Source organism: Colossoma macropomum, unplaced genomic scaffold (genome assembly GCF_904425465.1).
Source record: "Colossoma macropomum unplaced genomic scaffold, Colossoma_macropomum, whole genome shotgun sequence".
Taxonomy (NCBI): Eukaryota; Metazoa; Chordata; class Actinopteri; order Characiformes; family Serrasalmidae; genus Colossoma; species Colossoma macropomum.
In genome coordinates this window covers 36478476-36505359 of record NW_023494800.1, presented here as the reverse complement: position 1 = coordinate 36505359, position 26884 = coordinate 36478476, and the positions used below count along the sequence as shown (strand labels likewise).

Genomic DNA, 26884 nt, shown 5'->3' with positions numbered 1-26884 from the left:
AGCCCGGCCAGGTCATGTGGGCTGCAAGGCCACCAGTCTCTCGCTGAGGAACACTACCCCCAAGTCTGGCTCCAGGGGTGGGTCCTGGTAACCCTCTCCTGGGCAGGGTACATGATCTCTTGTGTGACTTAGTCATGGAATATTTTGGATTTTGGATAAATCCAAGCAGACAAATTCAAAAAGGAGAAGGCAAAAGGCACAGGAAATACACAGGAAAACAGGTTCAGTACACAAGCAAAAGATATACAATAAATAATGCTCAGTAGTTCTGGTGAAAGAAGTAATAACTCACAGTGATCTAATCTAAAGCCTGGGCTTATACAATATTCAGAAAAGGGGATACAGTAATATACTGCTGTCAATATGTAGACTTATAAAATACTTTATAACATGTCATAACACAACATGAGTGCTGTAAATTAATTAGTTACTTTCTGGAAACTACAGTGTCATTTTTTACAGCACAAAAATAAAGTTATCTGATTAGTAAATTGTGTTTCAAGATCTCAGTGTCACTGCTGATCTCAGTCAAGGTTTCAAAATATTCAATTGGGAAATCAACTGTCCAGTAATGAAACAGCAGAAATGCATATTCTAATTCTCAGAGTCCAGACAGAATATAAAGCAGCTTTGGGTCTGGACAGCTTTTCATACAGCTCTTCTAAACTCATAGTGACTTGAGGTACAAGGAGCAAAGAAGGAAGGAAAGAAAGATTTCTCTTTGACAGTCCATCAAGGCAGCACCAATGCATCAGCTAGTTTACATTACAGTGACTGTGTTTCTAGCCTCCTTCGGATCCTCCGTCAGAGGAAACAGACCCTATATTTCGGTACTTGGTGTTAATAATGGCGCACAGTGGGGTCAATGGGGCATGCTTGAAATGTGTCCAGCAGGCTACTATGCTGCAGGTTTCAGTCTGAGGGTAAGTATGTGGTTTTCTTCTTGATTTTAAAAAGCAGACACTGATTCTGTCCCCTAGGGGAGTAGCAAGAACCTTTTCAATAGGATGGCCAGGCCAGACCCAACAATTTTATTGAGGTGGCCAACTGAGGGAAAAAAGGTGTGAGGTACAGGGCCTGCTGTAACCACAGGGGGTGAGTGGGCATTTGACCAACTACTTTTCAAAATATTGGGGTGATGACCCACCACTTTTTGACTGAGTTCAGAATGCTTACATCAAAAAAACCCTCCACTATTCCTCAACTTCTGAGGTCGCTGATGTGTAGGCACAAACAGTCAAACTCTGCAGAAGCAATCAAAGCCTTTGTGAGTTTTGTTAATATATAGAGACCTCTCCAGGCAGTGCCCTAGTTTCATTTTGTTACTAAACCAAACACGGGGCTATAAATACACCGAGAGAAAACAACAAACACCTGGAAAGAATGAGAGGGCGGAGCTACAGACAGATGAGCACAATTACAAGGGGACAGGACCAGAGAGGAGACCAAACCAAAAAACACAGCAAAAACACATGAAAAAATGTAAACAAAAAGCACACGGCTAAAACAGGGAAGACAAACAAAACCAGAAAAGATGTAGCAGAAGGTTGCCTCTGATGTGCAGCATTCGAGGCACGGAAAGAAACCAAAAGGTAACTGACTTAGAGGAGAGACTACAAACCGGACGTGAAACTAAAAAGGGACTGACAAGAAACCACACAGAGAAAACAAACATGTACCTGGAAACATACATACTACATACAAATCAGAAAATACTTATAACATAGGAAATTCTAGAGTCCCTAAGACCACAGGAAGGTCAGAAAACTCGGAGACTGGTTGATCAGGAAACTTGAAAACTGGCAGGTCAGGGAACACGGAAGCCAACCAGTCAGAAGATGCACTGGCAAGAGCAGAGAAGGAGAGAGATTAACCAGCTGTGATGTGCACTGAAACGGCCGGGCTTGCTGCGATGTCCACTGAGACAGGTGGGCGTGCGGCGACGTCCACGGAGACAAACGGGCCTGCTGCAACATCCTTAGCAGCAGGAGTGCCTGTAATGACGTTCTAGGCAGCAGGATGGCCTGTATTGATGTCAAATCAGATTTAGCAGTCCAGAAACTGAGTAGCAGATGTTTGTAGAATAGACCATGAAAAGTCATAGAAAAGTCCATGATGAAACAAAACCTAACAACAAGATTAAAGAAAACAAGCAACATCCAAAATGCAAGACAAAGAGACTGAACAAACACAGGGGTATAAATACACTGCGGGGAAACAAGAAACACCTGGGACTAAAGCTACTCAGAGGGACAAAGGGGAAACTGTGACAGTTTGTTGTGTTATTATGAAAGTAATTACGAGCAGCAGCCTAATCGGTGGGTTATTCTAAATGTAAAGTGACCTTGGGTCTGAGGAAGGTGCTATATAAGTTGAAATTATTAGTATTATTATTATTATTATCATTATTATTATTACTACTACTACTACTACACCAGAGCTCACTACTGAGCCACTGGGAAACTACTACAAAGTAAAATATTTGCCACAAGCTTCAAGTAAAATAGGGAATGTCTTTTAGAAGATCCAAATATCTGTTTCATCTAGAACTGCCTTGTTCAAAATTCCTGTTCCACCTTAACAACAGAAGTTATCACTGAGATGTTTTTTTTTCCTAATGTTTTAACCAAGTTTTTACATTCATGGCCTGAGCTGAAGGCCTAGCACTAATAGACAAAGTTCGCCACTACTTATTAGGTCGATCCGGCTCTGTTCTGAGTTAGGTCTAGATGCAGTATTTGACAAAATAAATACAGTATACAGTAAAGAGTGATATTAATGCAGTAAAGAGTGATGTGTTTTTAGGTTGAATACCCAATAGACGGGGATGACACTGCCTTAAATGGAATTCGTCTACACTGTGTCAATACACATACAGGCAAGACAGAGTTTTCAGACATCTCCACAGCAATGTCTGGAGTAGGAAGGTGAGTTATAAATTAAAATTTGCCTTACTTTTATTTTCATGTATACTTGCATATTAGAGTCCACATTACAGTGTATTTCATGTACAGTTTAATATACAAGCCTGCAACTCCAATACATATACACACATACCCACCATTAAACAAACAAGATTATCAAATTTGAGTTTAGTTTGAGATTATTTGGGCAGATTTCTACTCTTTATGACCATTGGAGGTTTCCCTGCTTTTCTTGTGGCTTTACATTGGTGTGTATAAGCCTTGTGATATGGCTCCTCGGTGAAAATATCAATGCCATCTGTTTTTACGCTCTTTTTCCAGCTGGGGTACGTGGACAGATCCGATATGGTGTCCGTGTGGGATGCTGATGAGTTTTCAGCTCCTTGTTGAACGTCCTCAAGGAAATGGCGATGATACAGCTGCAAACAACATAATGTAATGACCATGATTTTGCATTCATGACCACTTCTTAATCTTGATCTGATCATTTCTTAATATAAGAGCATTTTGCAAATTTGTGCATATCTTCTTAAATTTGTCTTTAAAGGCATTTGCATGTTATATGATACCCATATGTTTCAAATCTAAATGCTCCGTTATCTTCCTTGCTACTTTCCAAAACCGTTGTAGCAACTTCAGCAGCTATACACCTTTTGCACGCCATTAGTCCCCAAGGAAAAGACAACAATACAGCTGTGAACAACATAATGTAATGACCATGATTTTACATTCATGATCATTCCTTAACTTTAAGCTTAATCAGCAGCTGTAAACTCTCTGCACACCATTTCACGTGTCTACGATGTGGACTAAATGGAAAATGAACTGTTTCTGACGTGACGGACAAGTCCCTAGTGCCCCAGTTTAGTGCTATCAATAATCAAATTTTATTCAATACAGTGAGTCATCTCAAATCATCCACTTGTAGTCTTGACATGTTACCAACCAACTTTTTAAGGAATGTGTTTCACTCAATTGCAGCGGACATACTTCAGACAGTAAACGCAAGTTTTGATTTTTCTAACACATTAAAAAATGCAGTTAGGAAAGCCTCTCTTAAAAACAAAAAACCTATAAGCAACTGCATTAAGTAATTACGGGCCAATTTCAAATCTACCTTTGTACCTTTTCCCGTCAGGATCAATAAAGATCTATCTATCTATCTATCTATTATTAGAAAAATAATGAAAAAAAAATCATCTTCAAACAACTTACTGCCTTTCTGTCCTTAAATAGCTGTCTAAACAAATTTCAGTCAGGATTACAGCCTAATCATAGTACTGTGATTGCTCTAATTAAGGACATTTGTTTAAATATATACTCTGGAAAAATATCTGTTCTTCTACTGCTCAATCTCAGCACCGTCTTGATAGCATTGACCATAAAATTCTAATAGATAGATTTGGAAACTGGTTTGGTTCCAAAATTGTTCAAATTATGCCGGCAAGGAAGGGAGTACTTTGTGGAAATTGAAAATAATGTTTCTGAGAGGGTGGGAGTGACCTGTGGTGTCCCCCAGGGTTCGATTCTTGGGCCACTCTTATTTAATTTATGCATGCTGCCTTTTGGCCAAATCCTACTAAACTATGGAATATGTTACCACAGTTTGCAGATGGTACTCAGATCTACTTGGCCCTCTCCCCAAACAACTATGGTCCCCTTGAATTACTTTGTAAGTGCCTTGAACACATCACAAACTGGATTGGACAAAACTCTTTTTTTAAAAAGAGATTATTTTTTTCAGGAACAGTAACGAGAGGCACAGACTAGCTGCCTATCTGGATTTGAGAGCCCTAAAATCTAGAGAACTAGTATGTAACCTTGGCGTACTAATGGACTCGGATCTCAGTTTTAGCAGTCGTGTCAAAGCAGTTAGAGGCAGATGACGTGTATCTCAGCCCCTCTTTATAGCCTCCTAACTCCGAATGTGAGCCACGTACGATCTCGTGATAAGATGGAACAGAAAGGGCGACTCTACCGATTCAGGAAATGTCTGGATGTATTTCTAAGATGGATTATCACAAAGATACAGAAACAGATATAAAAACATCAAATTGGGTGCATGGGCTGATCTGTGGACCCCAGAGGGTTAACTCTACATTTAACTGACTATACTCGCAGAAAAAAAGGTATAAATTTGGGATGGGGTGGGGTGGGACTCCCCAAGTTACTGGAGTGGTAGCTTCAATGGTATATCATCTATAACTTTTTTTCTGGCCATTGATTCCACACACTCTGTCTTGCCTATTCTTTTAATCATTCATTTCTATTTCAAAAAAAAGTTAAGTTAAAGTCTAAATTTTGGGAAAATGACCGCCTGAGACATGTTCAGAATCCAAACTTTATTTCTTTAGTTTAGAACTGGAGTGGTGAGGCTAACATTGCTGATAAACACTTGAACTTAATAGTCACCCAAATAACCCAAATCATTTCTATAAAAATACATCACCGAAAACTTCTTGCATCCCACTCAAAACAAGACTTCTTGACATGGTTTCGAGCACACTAACACTTTGTATGAGCTATAAAAATGAGGTAAAAGGTAATGGTGAGTTTTTTGTGAATTTTTATAATTTACAGTAAGTCAAAATGTGCTTTAAACCACACTGACAATTCAGCATGTCCTGGTTTGAGCACATTGAGGTTGAGTTTTAGTGATGTATTTGGTGGTATTATTTACAGAAGTGGATTGGGCTATTTGGATGTCTATTAAGTTCAAGTGTTTGTTAGCAATGTTAGCCGTGCCATGCTAGTTCTAAACTGAATAAGTAAAGTTTGGACACCAAAAACATATCTTGTCTGATGGACCACATCTGGGCAAATTAAAAAACGAGATTTTTCGACAAACTGTTTGTTTAAGGCCATTGCTGTACCTGTACAGTACCCTTGTATGGCTTTCTCAGTGACATTTCACACATGACCGTCACTATTTGCTAAACTCAACAGATGTAATCTGTTCTAAATCATTGCCAGGTTCCAGTGCACTGGAAGCGACAGGGCTCTTGTTGGTATGGGCATGTCCTGGGGTGAATGGGGTGGCTGGAGTGACACCTGCAGAGGAATGGGGATCTGTGGCATCCAGACAAAAGTAGAGGCACCACAAGGGTCAGGAGACGACACCACTCTCAACGACGTTAAGTTCTTCTGCTGCGATTGAGGTACATAGAATTTCATTCCACTTAAATATTTTAATATCTATGGTACTGAATGCGTGTTGTTTAGTTATACCAGTAGACACCTGATTGACTTTGAACAACAGTTTGACAGGACGTCTTTCTGTTCTATATGTTCCAGGTGCCGCCTGTCATTTCATCTAAAATGATGTGTACCAAGAAGAAAACAAGATGGATCATCTGTCGGCCTTTCTCTTATCTCTGTCTGTGTGTGTCTTTCTTTTTCTCCAAATGTTAAGTGCTCTCGAGAAATTCTCTAAATAAATAAACATGAGACAAATAATTGAAATTGTATCAATTGATGTGTTTCTATGATCAACATGAGACATCATTAAATATGACAAATATATTTAAATTTAACCTTTCATACATTTAAAATGTCGGAACCACAGACCTCAAGTCATGTGTCATATGGTTCATATGATCTATGGTTTCTACATACTGTCTGGGTGAGTAGGATGGCCCTTCCTCTCCCCCATTGTGTTGCTAGCTAGTGCAGGCATATGTTAGCTGGCGTAACAGAACTGGCAGTTGGTGTCCTCGTCCAAGCAAGTTCAGCTGTCCAATATTGCTGCGTTAGTGGCAGTTTGAAAAGACGCAGTGGTGCTTCACAGGACTGGCCTTCATCCTCCTAGTGCTGGTAGTATTGTGTGACCTGGGGACACCTAGCTAGTGAGTAGAACTGGACATGACAAATTAGGAAGAAAATGTCCAAGGACCCTCTGAATTACATGGCTGTTAACAACTCGATAAAATAAGGCAGAGCTTGGTGAGGAATGTGATGATTTTGATTGGACATAATACAATGATAGCACTCACAGAAAGCAAATGTCATTGTCTTAAAAAAAAAATGCAGCTTAATAAATACTCAGTCACCATTTGATTGTGTAGGCCTGTGATCAATCTGGGTAAGCCCAGGCCCAACTGTGGCTACGCCCTTGATGCCTCATATTCTAGACGTTGTTGGTAATTGCTGTGATTAGTTTGGAGATACAACTAACATGTCAACAGGCACCAATAAATGATTCAATTTAGTGAGCAGCACTGAGTAGCTCATTTCTTACAGTGTTCTTGAGGATTGAGGATGGGTACATTAGAAAGCTGAGCATTTTGCCAGAAACCACAAGTCTGAATAGAGACATGACTGATCCTGATGCTAACAGACAATAGCAGAGCTAACGAAAGTGGTTTGATTCAAAATTTGAGTTTAAATATTTCACGTAGTGCATCATCAAAACACAAGACAATTGTAATAAGTTCAATTATTATACATATTTAGTACTTTTAGTGGACATCACCAAAAAATGGCCTATCTTCTGTTGCATCACTCACTATGGAGTGTCAAACTGCCTCTAAAAGTAACATCAACACAAGAACTGTCTGTCAGGAGCTTCATAAAATGGGTTTCCATGGCTGACGAGCTACACACAAGCCTAAGCTCACTATGCGCAATGCAGCGCAGCGCAACGCAGCGTTGGCTGGAGTGGTGTAAAGCGCCTCCACTGGAGTCTGGAGCAGTGGAAATGTGTTCTCTGGAGTGATGAATCATGTTTCACTATCTAGCAGTCAGATGTATGAATCTGGGTTTGGAGGATGCCAGGAGGACGATACCTACCAGAATGCATAGTGCCAACAGTATGGCAGAGTTTGGTGGAGGAGGGATAATCAGCTGGGGCTGTTTTTCAGGGTATGGGTAAAACCCTTACCTGTTCCAGCATGACTGTGGACAAAGCAAACTTCATAAAGACATGGTTTCAGAGGAGCTGGGTACCAGTTAAAGATGTCCTGGACCCTGGGCTGGTGGCTGATTTCCATGCCAGACATCCTGAAAAGCCAGCTCCCCATCCTTGAGGATGCCCCAGGAAGACTATCTCCAGTTCCTGTCCATTTCGTTCCAGCGGTCCGGTTCCTGTCCAGCACGGGGATGGCTTCGGATCTTGCCCTCTGATGCCTCCGGTCGGGTAGGTGGTGGTCGTTGTGGGCATGCTCGTTGACCTGCATGACCTATTTTTCCATTCGGACCTTGATTTTTGCCTTGCCCTTTTGTCTTGTTGTGGATCTCTGGTTTTTCCCTTCTTGCTCCTTTTTTTCGACTGTGAATTTGTATCATCCCTTTGTTATTAACGATCTTAACTCAAACCTTGTCTGCAAGCATCTGGTTCCATCTGCCATTGTTACAGGTGGATAGAGGGCACTTCTGAGCAGCCTTTTGCATGCTAAAATGAGAAATAGGCCATCATACACCCTCGCAGCCCTTGCAATTGTGGCCTGCAAGACCATGAGTGAACCACTTGAGACTGGACTCAAAATTATTTGTCTCTGCCAGCTTGTCTCAATTGCCTTTGATACATCAAATAGTTACTTACATGTGATATTTAAATCATTAAACTTTGCTTTTTTCTTTTTGCACATTGTCCTAACTTTTTCTGGTTTCTCAGTTAAGTAATATATATTTAGTTTTTTTCTCAGTTTCCCCACTAGTTGGGACATGATCCCATGTTCTCTTCTTGGACTTCCAGATCTAGACAGGATGCAGCATCTCCAGGGTTCAAACTCACAACCTGCTGATGTTGACCATTGCATGATATGTTACCTCATTGGTTTTTGAAGTTAAAACAACAAAAATATTTTTGACAAGGTATTAAACATTTACAGACCCTGTAAGTAGTCCAGCTGGCTCTGCATTCACTCCCACCAGAAGGTTGTAAGTTTGAACCCCGATGATGCCATGGCCCTCCATTACTGGGAACCCAAGAGGAGAAAATGCATGGTGTAATTGATGGAAAGAGTCCCATTCAGTGAAAAAAAACATACAAAGAACTCCTGTCTCAGCTGTGAAATTTGAGTTGGGTGAAGTCTTGGGTTGTGTCATGCCTCTCCCCGGCTCCACTGAAACCTCTGCTCCTAAGTCCGTTGAGAATCCTCTGGGAGGTCACAAGACTCCAGACTCTGTACAACCTACCTATCCACGGTCAGTCTCTCCTGATTACTGATTGTTGTGACTTGTATCTCTTGTCATGTGTTTCCTTAGGGTTAGTATAAAGCCTGGGCTTATATACCAGGTTCTTTGCAAAGTATTGTTTCAGCCTGCTGTGCATTACCAAGCTGTCTGTTTTTCACTGGTATTCCTGGTTTGTGACTTTGCTTTTATTTTCTCGTTTACGACTTCTGCCTGACCCTGTGGACACTGTTTTGCCTTAATCGTATTCAGACCTTTTTGCCTGCCTTTTTGACCTTGTCTATGTCTCGTCTGTACATACCCGTTCGTTTGACCTTAGCCCGTTTCCGGATTCCGTCTCTGGTTTAACCCTTTATTAAATGTTTTAACCAACAGCCCACTCTGCTCACCTCTGATTCATCCAGATACCTCACAGGTTGATGGTTTCTGGGTGTGCAATTCATGGTGGACCACACTATTTTTCGGGCTCTTTTCCCAGCTCTATGGAAAACCAACTCTCCCTGCCTGCCTAGATGAGGTAGGAGAACACTCATAAGTTATCAAACTCACCCTTGCTAAGTTAATATTTGCATACACAGCCCTTGTCAGAATGCTATCTGAATATAAAAAAGCTTATAGATAAACCACTTCAGATGATAGAGTTAATTTTTTCATTTTTACTTGCTGAATTTGTGATGGTTCTATGTGCAACTTTTCTAAGTGATGCTCAATCATTACATAACATGACATTGTTGATTGTGCTATGTTAATGTTACTTGAAACCAAACAGTCATACAAAAGGTTGCTGTAACTATATTGAGGCCACAAATTAACATATTGATGCAAGGAATGACTTAATTGAGACCACAAATTACTATTTGTGGCACTCAGGAGTCCCAATATGTGACATTTCTACCTTCTGTATGCATTTGGGTCATACATTCTAAGGTTAAAAAACCTTTATCCTAAACCCAACGTTAACCTCAACCCAAAACCAAAACATAATACTGGTTGTAATCCTAACCCTAACACTGTTGAGAATCAGTGAGTTTTAACAGATAGCTTGTTAATAATCTGAACATCTATCCAATGTTATTTCTTCTATTGATTTAGATAGCTTGTAGAGAAGTGCACACTAAGGCTCTTTGTACTTGTACAATGACAATAAAGGTATTAATGTTCACATTATTCTGTTTTCATTTGATGGTGACTTGCACTTGCATTGTGAATTGAAATAGTGCGCACTGTTGGGCAGTGGCCCTGCGATGGACTGGCGACCTGTCCAGGGTGTATCCTGCCTTTCGCCCAATGACAGCTGGGATAGGCTCCAGCACCCCACCGCGACCCAGAAGGATAAGCGGTTTAGATGATGTATGTATGTATGTATGTATGTATGTATGTATGTATGTATGTATGTATGTTGGGCAGTGGGGGCACCAATCAGTAACATGTATTAGTTAAAGGGGGAACTGCTGGCGGGGGACGTGATTTCAGGAGCACAGGCAACATACTGTACGGTAAATGTTCTAGTTGGATAAACTGTTTGTTCCTGTTTGTTTCTTTCTGCATTGAAAAGAATTAATGATTAACTCTAAATCTCCTCATCAGAATTGTTCCTGGCACCCAATTTTCATTACGCAAACTGTACAAACATCCTATGTCAAGCAGTGACTGATTATCCACAAACCTCCAAATGTTGTTAATATCAAAGTATGCAATTTTTTGAAGTGTAAGTAATTTGCTTATCTTTACTATGGTATCATATTGTGATATTACAGCATGATGCATTGTAATTACAGCACATTCTGTAAAACAGGACAATCTTTTTCACATTTTATGACACACTTAAGAACTCCTGTAATTTCTACAATACTGTAGTGTGTTTAAGCTCATTTAATACTTTAAGGTGTTTTACAGTTTTAAGCAGCATCTCATGTTGAATTCTGGGAAAACATTTACAACACAAGCAGGTTATCAAACACTTTTTGTGTCATGTATTATGTCTTAACATACAGTATCATCAGCTTTACTGTAAAACTAGACGCCAAAATAACTTACCGTGTACATAGCAATTTAATTTTTGTTTCAGCTTTTGATGATTTGAAATGTTTGTTACGACCTCCTATGTCTAGGGGAACACTTAAGGGCCATTGCGGTGCCCTCTGCTGTATCCAGTCAGACCCTCCAGACACCAATCCTAGGGGAAAAGTGATTACCAAAAGAAAAAGAGCAAAAAACAAAAACACCCAGAGGATCGTAACATGTTAAAGAGCTGTTGAGCTGCCTGTGAAAGTGTGAAAATTTAAAGTTGGTTAACATTAGCCTGGCTGGCTAATGCTAATTGGCTATCTAATAGCATGCTAGCTTACCAAGCGCCTGTGCCAGCATAAAGTGGGATACTCAAGTGAGCTCATGAACTTTCTACTTTTTGTCAGATGTCATTATACAGCAGAATTTAATGTAGAACCATTCCTTTTTCCCTAGATCTGCTACAATAAAGCTCATTTCAGCTAGCTATGGGATTCAGTCTCTCTGGGATTTGCTAGTCATAGCGCTGAGCTAACAATGGTGTACATTCATTTTCCCACAGTAAGTTTAATGCTATACAGCTCAAGCATAAAACATTGACTTCTGGAGCTTGTAAGAACTGTGTGCCAGGAGCTTCATTAAATGGCTCTCCATGGCTGAGCAGCTGCACACAAGCCTAAGATCACTATGCTCAATGCCAAGCGTCGGCTGGAGTGGTGTAAAGTGCCGCCACTGGACTCTGGATCAGTGGAACCATTTTCTCTGGAGTGATGAATCAGCTTCTCTATCCGTCAGTCTGATGATGAATCTGGGTTTGGTGGATGTCAGGAGAACATTACCTACCGGAATGCACAGTGCCAACAGTAGAGTTTGGTGGAGGAGGGATGATGAGCTGGGCTGTTTTTCAGGGTTTGGGCTCTTAATTCCAGTGAAGGGTGATGTTAATGATGCACAATACAAAGACATTTAAGACAATTATATGCTTCCAACTTTGTGTCAGCAGTTTGAGGAACAGCTTTTTTAAGACCCTTGTCAAGCATGATTGTACCCCTGTGCACAAGGCAGCTGTAAGTTGCTGTATATTTATAGATTCATTTTTCTTTTAATAGTGCAGCACTGATATTTATCTGAAGTAAAATCTGCCTTATCTCAGTTCCACAGTCAAGGTCTCAAAACAGCAGCTCTGCTGGGAAATCAATAGTCCAGTGCTGCCAAAAAGGGTGACTGGACAGCTGAAACGTGTGTTATGTTCAGTCATCAGAGTCCTGATTAAATATAAAGCAGCTTTTGGTCTGGACAGCTTTTCATACAGCCCTTCTAGACCCACGGTGACCAGGTACAAGGAGAAAAGAGGGAAGGAAAGAAACATTTCTCTTTGACAGTCCACAGAGGCAGCAGCAATGCATCAGCTAATGTGCATTTCAGTGACTCTGTTTCTAGCCTCCACTGGATCCTCCGTCAAAGGATACAGATTCTACAAGTCAGTACATACTGTTAGTAATGGTGGACCCTGGGGCGAATGGGGTGATCGAGAAATGTGTCCCAACGGCTACTACGCTGCAGGTTTCAGTCTGAAGGTAAATGTACTGTATTCTTCTTGGTTTTAAAAAGCAGACACTCATTCTGGGAGTAGCCAGAACCTTTTCAATGGGGTGGCCAGGTTAGACTCAATGATTTTTTTTTAGGTAGCCAACTGATAGGGAAAAAAGGTGTGAGGTACAGGGCCTGCTGTAAGCATGGCGGGCGAGCGGGCAATTGACCCACTGCTATTCTAAAATTGGGGTGATGACCCATGACTTTTTGGAGTCACTTCCTAAACTGCAAAGGTTGCTGATATGTAGGCATGAACAGAGTCAAACTTTGAAGCAATCAAAGCCTTTGAGTTTATATATAGAGAGACTGTTCCATAACATAAAAGGACATGAAAGGTAGTGGCCTAGTTGCATTTTGTTACTTAGCCATGTTTTTATTTATTTATTTATTTATTTTTTAAATAATAAGTTTTGCCCCACCACTTTTAGAGACGTGGCACCACACCTGGTGAGGTAACATACTCAGGGAGTAATATTTGGCTAGGTAAAAAGCTAATGTGCTGTAGCCTTATCAGGAGCTTACTCAGCACTGCCTTGGCAGTTGATAAAATCTAGCCTGCATCATTACATTTATGGCCTTTATCCAGAGAGACTTACAATTTTACCTTTTACACAGGTAGGCGAAGGTGGAGTTAGGAGTCTTGCCCAAGGACTCTTATTGGTATAGTGCAGGGTGCTTGCTCAGGTGGGGGATTGAACCCCAGTCTACAGCGTACAAAGAGAGGTGTTACCCACTACACTATACCAACCAACTAAACACATGCATGCTGTCAGCTGTGAAATGCATTTAAGCTTACATGATAAACAGTAGACATTACTGTACAACAGTTTGATAGTTACCTCGTCTTATTATCATGTAGTCTACTTCATATAATACAGCTCAAAGAGCAGCGCTGCCAAAGTGCACTGTGCAAACTCTCAGTGTGGTCATAGTTCTGTAGCATCGGCACAGAGGAAGACACAGAAAATGGAGCACATGGACAAAATGTTCTTTTACTTATAACGCTTCAACAACAGCAACGGCCCCAACACGCAACACATCTCGTTGTGCCTAAGAACACCCTTCCCCGTGATAAAATCACAGTAACGCACAGCCTCAAGTGGCTTATTGCTTTTATAAATTGGCAGTGACTGCACAGACACAGGAGTTAAATAAAAAATAAGCTCACAAGTGATTTCTCGCAAGAATTTTTTATTTAAGCGGGAATGTATCTAATTTGTGATTAAAGAGTGATGTGTTTTTAGGTTGAATACCCAGTAGACGGGGACGACACCGCACTCAATGGAATTAGTCTGCACTGTGTCAACACACGCGCAGGCAAGTTATTGTTTTCAGACGTCGTCTCAGTAACGTCTGGAGTAGGAAGGTGAGTGGCTTACAAATTAAATTTGGTCTTACTTTTATTTTCATGTATATTTGCATAGTATTATCTACATTACAGTGGCATTTCTGTATAGTTACACAATATACAGAATACAAATACACATATACCCCCCGTTAACCAAACAAGAGTAACAAATTTGAGTTTTGTTTTTGACTATTTGGGCTGATTTCTTTCCTTAAAAGGTAGAAAAAACTCATTCTACTCTTTAGGACTATTGGATGTTTTCCCTGATTTCTTTGTGGCTTTACATTGGTGTGAATAGGCCTTGAGATTTGGTTCCTCTGTCGAGGTTTTGTGGAAATAACAATGCCCTCTGTGTTTATGCTCTTTTTCCAGCTGGGGTACGTGGACAGCTCGGAAATGGTGTCCGTCTGGGATGCTGATGAGTTTTCGGCTCCGTGTTGAAGGTCACCAAGGAGATGGCGATGATACGGCCGCGAACAACATAATGTAATGACCATGATTTTGCATTGATGACCGTTCCATAATCTTAATCTGACCATACCTTAATCTAAGGGCATTTTCCTGATTTGTGCATCTCTTCTTAAACTCTCCTTTAAAGGCTCTTCATATAATATGATCCTCATATGTTTCATATCAAAATGCTCCGTTATCTTCATCACTGCTTTCCAAAACTGCTGCAGTAACTTCAGCAGCTGTAAACTCTCTGCACGCCATTTCACGTGTTTCTCATGTTGACTGAATGAAGAATGAAGGGTGTCCAGCGTGATGGTCAGTCCTTAGTATCCCAATTTAGTGCTATCAATAATCAAATTTGAATCGATACAGTGAGCCATCTCAAATCATCCACTTGTATTCTTGATACGTTACCAACCAACTTTTTAAGACAGTAAACATCTCATCTCACATTAAAAACTGCAATTGTAAAACCTCTCTTAAAAAGAAAAGGCTTACAAATTAAACTTTACCTTACTCCTATTTTTCATGCATACTTGCATATTATAGTATATTATAGTAATTGCATATTATTGTAATTTTGGAGTGGTATTTCACAGAAATGGTTTGGGCTATTTGGGTGTCTATTAAGTTCAAGTGTTTGTTAGCAATGTTAGCCGTGTCACACCAGTTCTAAACTGAATAAGTAAAGTTTGGACCAGAAGCATGTCTTGTCTGATCGACTACATTCGGGCAAAGTGAAAAACCAGATTTATTTGACAAACTTTTTTTTGTTTAAGGCCATTGCTGTACCTGTACAGTACTCTTGTATGACTTTCTCAGTGACATTTCTCACATGACCGTCACTGTCTGCTAAACTCAATCTAATCTGATCTGAATCATTGCCAGGTTCGAGTGCAGTGGAGATGTCAGAAATCTTGTCGGTGAGGGCACGTCCTGGGGTGAATGGGGTGGCTGGAGTAAGTACTGCAGAGGAAAGGGGTTCTGCGGCATCCAGACAAAAGTAGAGGGATCACAAGGGTCAGGAGACGACACCACTCTCAACGACGTCAAGTTCTTCTGCTGCGACTGAGGTACAAAAATTTCATTCAGCTGAAATATTTTAATATCTATGGTACTGAAACCGGGTTGTTTAGTTATACCAGTAGACACCTGATCGACTTTGAACAACAGTTTGACAGGACGTCTTTCTGTTCTTTATGTTCCAGGTGCCGCCTGTCATTTCATCTTAATCAATGTGTACCAAGAAGAAAACAAGATGGATCACCTGTCTGCCTTTCTCTTATCTCTGCTTGCCTCTCTTTCTTTTTCTCCAAATGTACAGTGCTCTTGAGAAATTTTTGAAATAAATTAATGTAATACTTAAAGAAATGTATCAATTAATGTGTTTCTATGATCAACACTATAACATCATTAAATATGGCAAATATATTTATAATGTAACCTTGTATGCGTTTAAAATGTAGGAACCACAGACCTCTGAAGTCACGCGTCATTCTGGAGTCAGTTTATGGGCATGACGCCGACTTCAGAGGTTTATGGTTCCTACATTTAAAAATAAAAAGGAATTTTCAAAAATGACCCAAGTGGTGAAGCAGTCTCTCTGGGGGGGTAGGACGGCCCTCCCTGTCCCCCATTACTCAGTGTGTTGCTAGATAGCACAGGCATATGTTAGCTGATGTAACAGACTGGCAGTTAGTGTGGTGCTTCACAGGACTCAGAGGAAACGTGCTGGCCTTCACCCTCCTAGTGCTGGAAGTATTGTGTGACCTGGGGACACCTAGCTAGTGAGCAGAACTGGACATGACCAAATTGAGAAGCTTTATTTGAAAAGACCAATATGGCCTCCTGTGGTACATAACATGGCTCAGAATCGGATACATTAGGTCCTACATAGATTTTCCCACTGAATGTCCCAGGACCGTCTGAATTACATGGCTGTTAACGACTCAATAAAATAAAGGTATAAATAAAGGAATAAATAAAATAAGGTAGAGCTTGGCGAGGAATGTGATGATTTTGATTGGACATACAATGACAGCACTCACAGAAAGCAAATCAAATGACATTGTCTTAAAAAATGCAGCTCAATAAATATTCAGTCACCATTTGATTGTGTAGGTCTGTGAATCTGGGTAGGCCCAGGCTCACCTGTGGCCTGATATTGTAGATGTTGTTGGTAATTGCTGTGGAGAGGTTTAAACATTTCACACAGTGCATCATCAAAACTCAAGACAATTGTAATAAATTGAATACATTATTATTAGAAAAGTAAAAGAGGTTAAGGTTTGTTATATAGAACATACTTCAGTCTATATAAAAAACAGCACGCTAATCACAACATAAGACAAAACATCTAAAACATCCACTGTAAATAATTAGAGCTTGAGGATGAGTTACAGAACATCGTTATACATATTTAGTACTCTTAGTGGACATAACCTGTTGCATCACTCACCTCTAAAAACAACATCAACACAAGAACTGTGTCAGGAGCCTCATCAAATGGGTCTCCATGGCTGACCAGCTACACACAAGCAAAAGCTCACTATGCTCAATGCCAAGTGTCGGCTGGAGTGGTGTAAAGCACCGCTACTGGACTCTGGATCAGTGGAACCGTGTTCTCTGGAGTGATGGATCAGCTTCTCTATCTGTCAGTCTGATGATGAATCTGGGTTTGGTGGATGTCAGGAGAACGTTACCTACCGGAATGCAGAGCCAACAGTAGAGTTTGGTGGAGGACGGATGATGGGCGGGGCTGTTTTTCAGGGTTTGGGCTCTCAGTTCCAGTGAAGGGTGATGTTGATGCTGCAGCACAAAGACATTTTACACAGTTATCTGCTTCCAGCTTTGTGTCAGCAGTTTGGGGAAGAGCCTTTCCTGTTCCAGCATGACTGAGCCCCTGAGCACAAAGCAGCTCCATAAAGACATGGAGTGACCAGTTTGGTGTGGAGGAACTCCAGTGGCCCTCACAGAGCCCTGACCTCAACCCCACTGAATATCTTTGGGATGAACTGGAACATTGAGTGTGAACCAGACCCTCTCATCCAACATCAGTGTCTGACCTCACAAATACTCTTTAGACTGAGTGGTCACAAATTCCCACAGACAGACTCCAAAATCTTGTGGAAAGCTTCACAGAAGAGTGGAGGTTGTTATAGCTGCAAAGGGGGGCAACTCCATATTAATGCCCATGGTTTGGAATAAGATGTTCAACAAGCTCATACAGGTGTGATGGTCAGGTGTTCACATACTTTTGGCCATATACAACCCCATTTCCAAAAAAGTTGAAACGCTGTGCAAAATGTAAATAAAAACAAAATGCAATGATGTGCAAATCATTTAAACCCTATATTTAATTGAAAATAGTACAAAGACAACATATCTGCCCATTTTGAATTTGATGCCAACAACACGCTCCAAAAAAGTTGGGATGGGGCAACAAAAAGCTGGTAAAGTTGTGTAATGCTGAAAAAACACCAGGTGGTTAATTGGCAACAGGTCAGTAACATGATTGGGTAGATCATCTCAGAGAGGCGGAGTCTTTCAGAAGTAAAGATGAGGAGGGGTTCACCACTCTGTGAAAGACTGCACGATCAAATAGTGCAACAATTCAAGAAAAACATTTCTCAACGTAAAATAGCAAAGAACTTTTACTTTCCATCATGTACGGTACATAATATCATTAGAAGACACCAAATATAAACAGGACCCCAAAACTCTGACACCTTCTCTGGGCCCCATTTAAAATGGATGGAGGGGAAGTGGAAAAGTGCCCTGTGGTTCAGTTAAGTAATATATAATTTGTTTTTTTACTTAGTTTCCCCATTGATCCCACATGATCCAATGTTCTCTTCTTGGACTTCCAGATATAGACAGAATGCAGGATCTCCAGGGTTCAAACTCACAACCTGCTGATGTTGACCATTGCATTGTATGTTACTACATTGCTTTTTGAAGTTAAAAACAGCAAAAATATTTTTGACAAGTTATTAAACATTTAAGGACCCTGTAAGTAGTGCAACAGGCTTGGCATTTACTCCCACCAGAAGGTTGTAAGTTTGAATATTTAAGTAGTAACATTTAATTTACATTTAAATTTCATGATATCGAGTTAATTTTTTCATTTTTACTTGCTGAATTTGTGATGGTTCTATGTGCAACTTTTCTAAGTGATGCTCAATCATCACATAACATGACATTGTTGATTGTGCTATGTTAATGTTACTTGAAACCAAACAGCCATACAAAAGGTTGCTGTAACTATATTGAGGCCACAAATTAACATATCGATGCAAGGAATGACTTAACTGAGACCACAAATTACTATTTGTGGCACTCAGGAGTCCCAATATGTGACATTTCTACCTCCTTTATGCATTTGGGTCATACATTCTAAGGTTAAAAAACCTTTATCCTAAACCCAACGTTAACCTCAACCCAAAACCAAAACATAATCCTAGTATTGATCCTAATCCTAACACTGTTGAGAATCTGTGAGTTTTAACAGACAGTTTGTTAATTATTAAGTGAACATCTATCCAATGTTATTTCTTTTATTGATATAGATAGCTTGTAGAGAAGTGCACACTAAGGCTCTTTGTACTTGTACGATAACAATAAAGGTATTAATGTTCACATTATTCTGTTTTTCTTTGATGGTGGCATTGTGAATTGAAATAGTGCGCACTGTTGGGCAGTGGGGGGCAGAAAATCAGTAACATGTATTAGTTAAAAGGGGAACTGCTGGTGGGGGACGTGATGATTTCAGGAGCACAGGCAACATACTGTACGGTAAATGGTCTAGTTGGATAAACTGTTTGTTCCTGTTTGTTTTTTTTCTGCATTGACAAGAATTAATGATTAACTCTAAATCTCCTCATCAGAATTGTTCCTGGCACCCAATTTTCATTACGCAAACTGTACAAACATCCTACGTCAAGCAGTGACTGATTATCCACAAACCTCCAAATGTTGTTAATATCAAAGTATACCATTTTTCATTTGATATTACAAAATGATCCACTATAATTACAGCACATTCTGTAAAACAGGATATGTTTCACATGTTATTACAGTACAAAGAATTCCTGTAATTTCTACAATACTGTAGTGTGTTTAGGCTCGTTTGATGTTTTACAGTTTTAAGCAGCATCCCATTTTGAATTCTGGGAAAACATTTACAGTACAGGCAGATTATCAAACACTTCATTGTATGTCTAAAATTATTATAGTTGTAATACATCAAAATGTACATGATCATCAGCTTTACTGTAAAACTAGGCACCAAAACAACTTTCATTGTCTTCACAGCAATTTCATTTTTGTTTCAGCTTTTGATGATTTAAATGTTAAAGAGCTGTTGAGCTGCATTTCTATCTGTGGACATGTGAAAATTTGAGTGAAAGTTTATACGAAACTAGTGGTAAAGTTAGTTAACATTTGCCTAGCTAGCTAATTCTACTCAGCAATCTTATAGCATGCTAGCTTACTTAGCACCTGTACCAGCATAAAAGTGAGTTCATGAACTTTCTATTTTTTGTCAGATATGTCATTATACAGCAGAATTTAAGGTAGAACCATTCGTTTTTCCTATATCTGCTACAATAACGCTAATTCCCGCTAGCTATGGGATTCAGTGTCTCTTGGATTTGCTAGTAATAGCGCCAAGCTAACAGTGGGATACATTCACTTTCCCCACAGTAAGTCTAATGCTGTACAGCTCAAGCTTAAACATTGACCTCTGGAGCTTGTAAGACTTGTAACATATTTGTACTTTGTAAAATGAACAATGTTTATTTGTTCGTGTTTTTCAGTAAATACTTTGGTAATTACTTGATCTTAAAGCCTAATGATGGGAGCCTGTCAGCCTGTTAGCTGTTGAAAGAAGCTATTTATTTTTACGCAAAACTGCAATGAAAGAATTGATTCTTTTGTTCAGATTTTGGACTCTTTAAAAGTACTACTGTTGGGTCTTTCAATTCCTAATGTGTGTGTATACATTACATTTCCAAAAGTATATGGACGCCCCTCCTAATGATTGAGTTTGACTGTTTGTCATATTCATTACCAACAGTTGTGTAAAATCAAGCACATAGCCATGCAATCTCCATAGACAAACACTGGCAGTAGAATGGGTCATACTGAAGAGATCAGTGAATTGCCTAGTAACCGCTTAGCAAAGACAACGGACACCATAGCAACTGCTTAGCAACCACCTACGGCACCATAGGAACCACCTAGCAACCTCTTAGCAACCACTAAGGACACCATAGCAACTGCCTAGCAACCACTACGGACACCATAGCAACCACTACGGACACCATAGCAACTGCCTAGCAACTGCTTAGCAAAGACTACGGACACCATAGCAACCGCTTAGCAACCACCTACGGCAATATAGGAATCACCAAGCAACCTCTTAGCAACCACTACGGACACCATAGCAACTGTCTAGCAACCACTACGGACACCATAGCAACCACTACGGACACCATAGCAACTGCCTAGCAACTGCTTAGCAAAGACTACGGACACCATAGCAACTGCCTAGTAACCACTTAGCAACCACCTAGGACACCATAGCAACTTCCTAGCAGTGTCCTGACCTCAGCCCCATTGAACACCTTTGGGATGAACTGAAACGTCGATGGTGACGGACGAGAGGGTCTGGCTCACAAGTCTCTGACCACACAAATGCTCCTTTGACTGAATGCGAACAAATTCCCACATTCCAGCTTTGGATGTTTTCCCTCCAAAATCTTGTGAAAAGCCTCCTAGAAGAGGAAGACTGGAGGCTGTTATAACCGCAAAGGGGGTTGACTCCATATTCATGCCCATGGTTTTGGAATGGGGCGTCCAACCAGCTCATATAAATGGGATTCTCAGTTGTCCACACACTTTTGACTTTATAGTATATATATAATGTTCAGAAAAGAGGATAGTCAATACTATGTCAACATGTAGTCTCAAAACAATCCAGTTCTGTACTACATTTAAAAATACATTACAGTGTTATTAAACATACGTTATAGTTCTTGACTGCCAGTAAGTGACTATATTTACAGACTCATTTTTTTTTAACAGTGCAGCACTGATATTCATCTTAAGTAAAAATCTGCCTTCTCTCAGTTCCACAGTCAAGGTCCCAAAACAGCAGTTCTGCTGGGAAATCAATAGTCCAGTGCTGCCAAAAAGGGTGACTGGACAGCTGAAACGTGCGTTACGTTCAGTCATCAGAGTCCTGATTAAATATAAAGCACCTTTGGATCTGGACAGCTCTTCATACAACCCTTCTGGACCCAGAGTGACCAGTTTGACAATCCACTGAGGAAGCACCAATGTATCAGCTAGCTTATATTACAGTGATTCTGTTTCTAGCGTCCATTGGATCCTCTGTCAAAGGAGACAGATCCTATAAGTCGGTACATACTGTTAGTAATGGTGGACCCTGGGGCACATGGGGTGATCGAGAAATGTGTCCAGCAGGCTACTACGCTGCAGGTTTCAGTCTGAAGGTAAGTGTCCTGGTTTCTTCTTTTAAAAAGCAGGCACTGGTTCTGTCCCCCAGGGGAGTAGCCAGAACCTTTTCAATGGGGAGGCCACGATTTTATTGAGGTGGCAAACTGATAGGGGAAAAAGGTGTGAGGCGTAGGGCCTGCTGTAACCACGGAAGGCGAGTGGGCAATTGACCCAACACTTTTTAAAATATTGGGGTGACAACCCACCACTTTTTGATTGAGTTCAGGGTGCTTACGTTGGAAAAAAATCCCTGCTCTTCCTAAACTGCAAAGATTGCTGATGAGTAGGCATGAACAGAGTGAAACTTTGAAGCAATCAAAGCCTTTGTGAATTTTGTTGGTATATAGAGACTGTTCTATGACATAAAAGGACATGAAAGCCAGTGGCCTTGGCATTTTGTTACGTAGCTGTGGGGGCAGCACGGTGGCGCAGTGGGTAGCGCCGTTGCCTCACAGCGACAATGGCCTGGGTTCGATTCTCGGCCGGCGACCAGGGTCGTTTCTGTGTGCATGTTCTCCCCGTGTCTGCGTGGGTTTCCTCCGGTTTCCTCCCACAGTCCAAAGACATGCAGTTAAGCTAATTAGACACGCTAAATTGACCCTAGGTGTGTGTGAATGTGTATGTCTGTCTGCCCTGCGATGGACTTGCGACCTGTCCAGGGTGTATCCTGCCTTCCGCCCAATGACAGCTGGGATAGGCTCCAGCACCTCACCGTGACCCAGAAGGATAAGCGGTTTAGATGATGTATGATGAATGTATACGTAGCTGTGGTTTTTTTCTTTGAAATAATAAGTTTTGCCGCAACACCAGCTCTGTTCTGAGTTACCCTGCATTCACACTGGCAGTGACATGACGCAACCAGGCAGCCAGCGGTCATTTATTTTCAATAAGGGCTGGTGATTTCCGCCAATTACCAATAGGAATTGAGCATTCAGCAGCGTACTACGCGCTTTATCTCCGCCCCTGTGAAACAGTATGCTCTGTTTCTGTTTTTCCTTGATAATTGTTCCTACTAGAGATGGAATAGTGATGCTGGTGCTTTCGCCACAAACAGACAGGAATCACAAAGACCAAGTACTGTTTTCCTCACAAACTGACTGCACAGACACAGGGATTAAATAAAAATAAGCACACAAGTGATTTCTCACCGGGAGTTTTAATTTTAGCGGGAACGCGTCTGAGTTGTACTTGGCATCGGTGAAACCATGGCAACCAACGGTCAGTTGGGATTCAGAAACGCTCACAGGCGATTTGACCGTCAAGAGACGCAAAGTCGCTGCCAACGCTGCCGGTGTGAACGCAGGGTTAGGCCTGACAAAATAAATACAGTACACAGTGAAGAGTGAAATGAATGCATTAAATAGTGATGTGTTTTAGGTTGAATACCCAGTAGACGGGGACGACACCGCACTCAATGGAATTCGTCTGCACTGTGTCAACACACCCACTGGCAAGTCATTGTTTTCAGACGTCGTCACGGTAACGTCTAAAGTAGGGAGGTGGGTGGCTTGCAAAATTAACCTTTGTCTTACTTTTATTTTTCCATGTATATTTGTTTAATACAGTGTACATTGCAGTGTAATTTCTGTGTAGTTTTATATACAAGCCTGCATCTCCAACACTTACATACATTTACACATATACTCACCATTAACCAAACAAGAGTAACAAATTTGAGTTTTGTTTGAGATTATTTGGGCTGATTTTTTTCCCTTAGAAAAAAAAGGTAGAAAAAAAACTCATTCTGATCTGTAGGACTATTAGATGTTTCCCTTGATTTCTTTGTGGCTTTACATTGGTGTGAGATTTGGTTCCTCTGTTGAGGTTTTGTGGAAATAACAATGCCATCTGTGTTCATGATGTTTTTCCAGCTGGGGTACATGGACAAATACGAAATGGTGTCCGTCTGGAATGCTGACGAGTTTTCAGCTCCGTGTTGAAGGTCAATGTAATGACAATGATTTTGCATTCATGACCGTTCCATAATCTTAATCTAGAGGCATTTTCCTGATTTGTGCATCTCTTCTTACATTCACCTTTAAAGGCACTTATGTAACATAATAGCCATATGTTTCATATCAAAATGCTCCGTTATCTTCATCACTACTTTCCAAAACCGCTGCAGCAACTTCAGCAGCTGTATCCCTCTGCACAATGTTTCACACGTCTCCTATGTGGACTGAATAAAGAGTTTCTGGCGTGATCCTTAATAGCGAAGTTGTGTTTATTTTTATAGTTTACAGTAAGTTAAAGTGTGCTCTAAACCTGAATCATTGCCAGGTTCGAGTGCAGTGGAGATGTCAGAAATCTTGTCGGTGAGGGCACGTCCTGGGGTGAATGGGGCGGCTGGAGTAAATACTGCAGAGGAAAGGGGTTCTGTGGCATCCAGACAAAAGTAGAGGGATCACAAGGGTCAGGAGACGACACCACTCTCAACGACGTCAAGTTCTTCTGCTGCGATTAAGGTACAATATATCTAATTCAGCTATTTTAACATCTATGGTACTGAAAGCGTGTTGTTGTTTAATTATACCAGTAGACACCTGATTGACTTTGAACAACAGTTTGACAGGACGTCTTTCTGTTCTCTATGTTCCAGGTGCCGCCTGTCATTTCATCTAGAATGATGCGTTCTAAGAAGAAAACAAGATGGATCATCTGTCGGCCTTTCTCTTATCTCTGTCTGTGTTTTACAGGGCTCTCGAGAAACTGTCTAAATAAACATAACATAACATAAACTGATGTGTTACTATGATCAACACAGACATCATAAAATATAGCAAATATATTTAAATTCAACCTTTTATACATTTAAAATGTAGGAACCACAGACCGCTGAAGTCATGCATCTTTCTGGAGTCAATGTTCCTTATATGGGCACAGCGCCTACTTCAGAATGACGCACGACTTCAGGGGTCTATGCTTCCTACATTTCACAATAAAAGGCATTTTCAAAAATGACCCAAGTGGTGCAATGGTCTAAATGTTGGCCCTATCATCAGGGGATTTTGTGAGATTCCATCTCCATTGATGCTCTAACCATCCAGGGCTGGAAGTACAAGAAAGCACAGTTGGCCCCATGCTCTCTAGTTGGCCCTCTCTCCTTGCCCCTCATTACTCAGTGCGATGCTATCTAGCACAGACATATGTTAGCTGACGTGAGAGAACGGGCAGTTGGAGTCCTCCAAGCAAGTCCAGCTGTGTAATGATTTTGATTGGCCATAATACAATGACAGCACTCACAGAAAACAAATCAAATGTCATTGTCTTAAAAAAATGCAGCTTAATAACTATTCTGTCACCATTTGATCATATAGGCCTGTGATCAATCTGGGTAGGTCCAGGCCCAACTGTGGCTACGCCCTTGTTGCCTGATAGTCTAGATGTTGTTGGTAATTGTGTAACGAAACCAATCCACTCGAACGCTCATAGTAGAAAGTGAAAAATGACCCTTTATTATAAAAGGGGTTCGGCAAAACTCAATGTCGTCGAACAGGCGAGGGTCAAATCCAGAAAGGCCAAAAAACAAAGAGAGACAAACATAACAAAACCAGGCAACCAGATCCAAAAGGCAAAAAGCAAAGTCAAAGAGTCCAAGGCAAGATCGTAACAGACAAAGGGCAATCAGACAAAACGCTCAGTAGCTTTCACAAGTAGAAGCAACTTGGGAGGTAAACTGAGGGCCTCTGTAAGATAAAACGTCCTTGGGTATACCAAAATAACGAAGCACCTGGTTTAGTAACGTCTCAGCAGTCTGAAAAGCAGTGGGCAGTGAGGAAAAAGGAATGAATCTAACACTCTGTGAAAATCTGTCGACCACAGTAAGTATGGTAGTAAGTCCCTGAGATATAGGAAGATCTGTGATGAAGTCAAGGGCTGTATGGGACCAGGATCTGCTAGGGCCTGGTAATGGCATGAGGTTGCCAACAGGGAGTGTCTTAGGTGTCTTACACTGAGAACACACAGAACAAGATGATACAAAGGTGTGAATGTCGCCATGAACTGCTGAGTTCTAGTTTCACCTGGGTGGCCTAAAGTAAGTGAAGAGTGAGCCCATGTGATGAGACGATCTCTAAATTGAGATGGTACATAAAGCTTGTCAACAGGACACTAATGCCTTCTCTATTTCTTCATCTATTTTCCTTTGGATGGAGGAAATTGTAGCATGTGGTGGCAGAAAGTTTTCAGGTTCTTGAGAGCTATCTAACTCCTCCTGGATCTGGTAGACTCGAGACAACACATTGGCTTTAGTATTACGTGAGCTGGGTCGCTAGGATATGTGAAAACTAAACTTTGAAAAGAACAAGGACCAGCGTGCTTGATGGGGATCGAGACGCTTGGCTATACGTAGATAATCTAGGTTTTTGTGATCAGTCAAGGCAGTGAAGCGATGATCAGCTCCCTCTAGCCAGTGTCTCCATTCATCTAATCGCAATCCCAATACCGTAGTTACGCTCAGTTGGCATCAGCTTATGTGAAAAGAGCGCAATGGGATACAATTTAGATGTTTCTCCTGACCTTTTGACAAAACTGCACCCACCCTGTTTCTGAGGCATCTACTTCTACAATGAACAGTTTAGAAGGATCAGGGTGTTTCAGAACAGGAGCAGACGTGAAAGCCCTTTTGAGCACTTCAAATGCCTCCTCAGCTTGAGGATTTCAAGTAAATCTTTTTGTAGACTCATTTAATAGAGCTGTTAAAAGGTGCTGTGATGCTGCTGAAGTTTTGAATAAATTAGGAAAACCTAAGAAAAGCTGGAGTACTTTCAAAGATGAAGGACAGGGCCAGTTCACTACTGCGTCAACTTAATAAATCATCCATTTTAACCCCATTAGCACTGATGGCATAACCCAAAAAGGAGATTGTAAATGGAACTCGTATTTCCGTTTGACATATATAAATTAT

General features: G+C 40.8%; 3 protein-coding genes across 3 annotated transcripts; all 3 read left to right on the top strand.

The window, feature by feature from the left end:
- The first annotated feature begins 746 nt into the window (after nucleotides 1–746).
- Nucleotides 747–24710, top strand: LOC118820399 (vitelline membrane outer layer protein 1-like). Its single transcript, XM_036588717.1, has 5 exons — nucleotides 747–923; nucleotides 2806–2927; nucleotides 3246–3359; nucleotides 5898–6082; nucleotides 24578–24710. Exons 1-4 carry the CDS (start codon nucleotides 747–749, stop codon nucleotides 6079–6081), a joined length of 597 nt encoding a protein of 198 aa, XP_036444610.1. The 3' UTR covers nucleotide 6082; nucleotides 24578–24710.
- Nucleotides 12268–15828, top strand: LOC118820400 (vitelline membrane outer layer protein 1-like). Its single transcript, XM_036588718.1, has 5 exons — nucleotides 12268–12640; nucleotides 13901–14022; nucleotides 14377–14490; nucleotides 15346–15530; nucleotides 15666–15828. Exons 1-4 carry the CDS (start codon nucleotides 12464–12466, stop codon nucleotides 15527–15529), a joined length of 597 nt encoding a protein of 198 aa, XP_036444611.1. The 5' UTR covers nucleotides 12268–12463; the 3' UTR covers nucleotide 15530; nucleotides 15666–15828.
- LOC118820401 (vitelline membrane outer layer protein 1-like) lies at nucleotides 21653–24442 on the top strand. Its single transcript, XM_036588719.1, has 4 exons — nucleotides 21653–21974; nucleotides 23356–23477; nucleotides 23850–23957; nucleotides 24256–24442. Exons 1-4 carry the CDS (start codon nucleotides 21798–21800, stop codon nucleotides 24440–24442), a joined length of 594 nt encoding a protein of 197 aa, XP_036444612.1. The 5' UTR covers nucleotides 21653–21797.
- Nucleotides 24711–26884: the final 2174 nt, after the last annotated feature.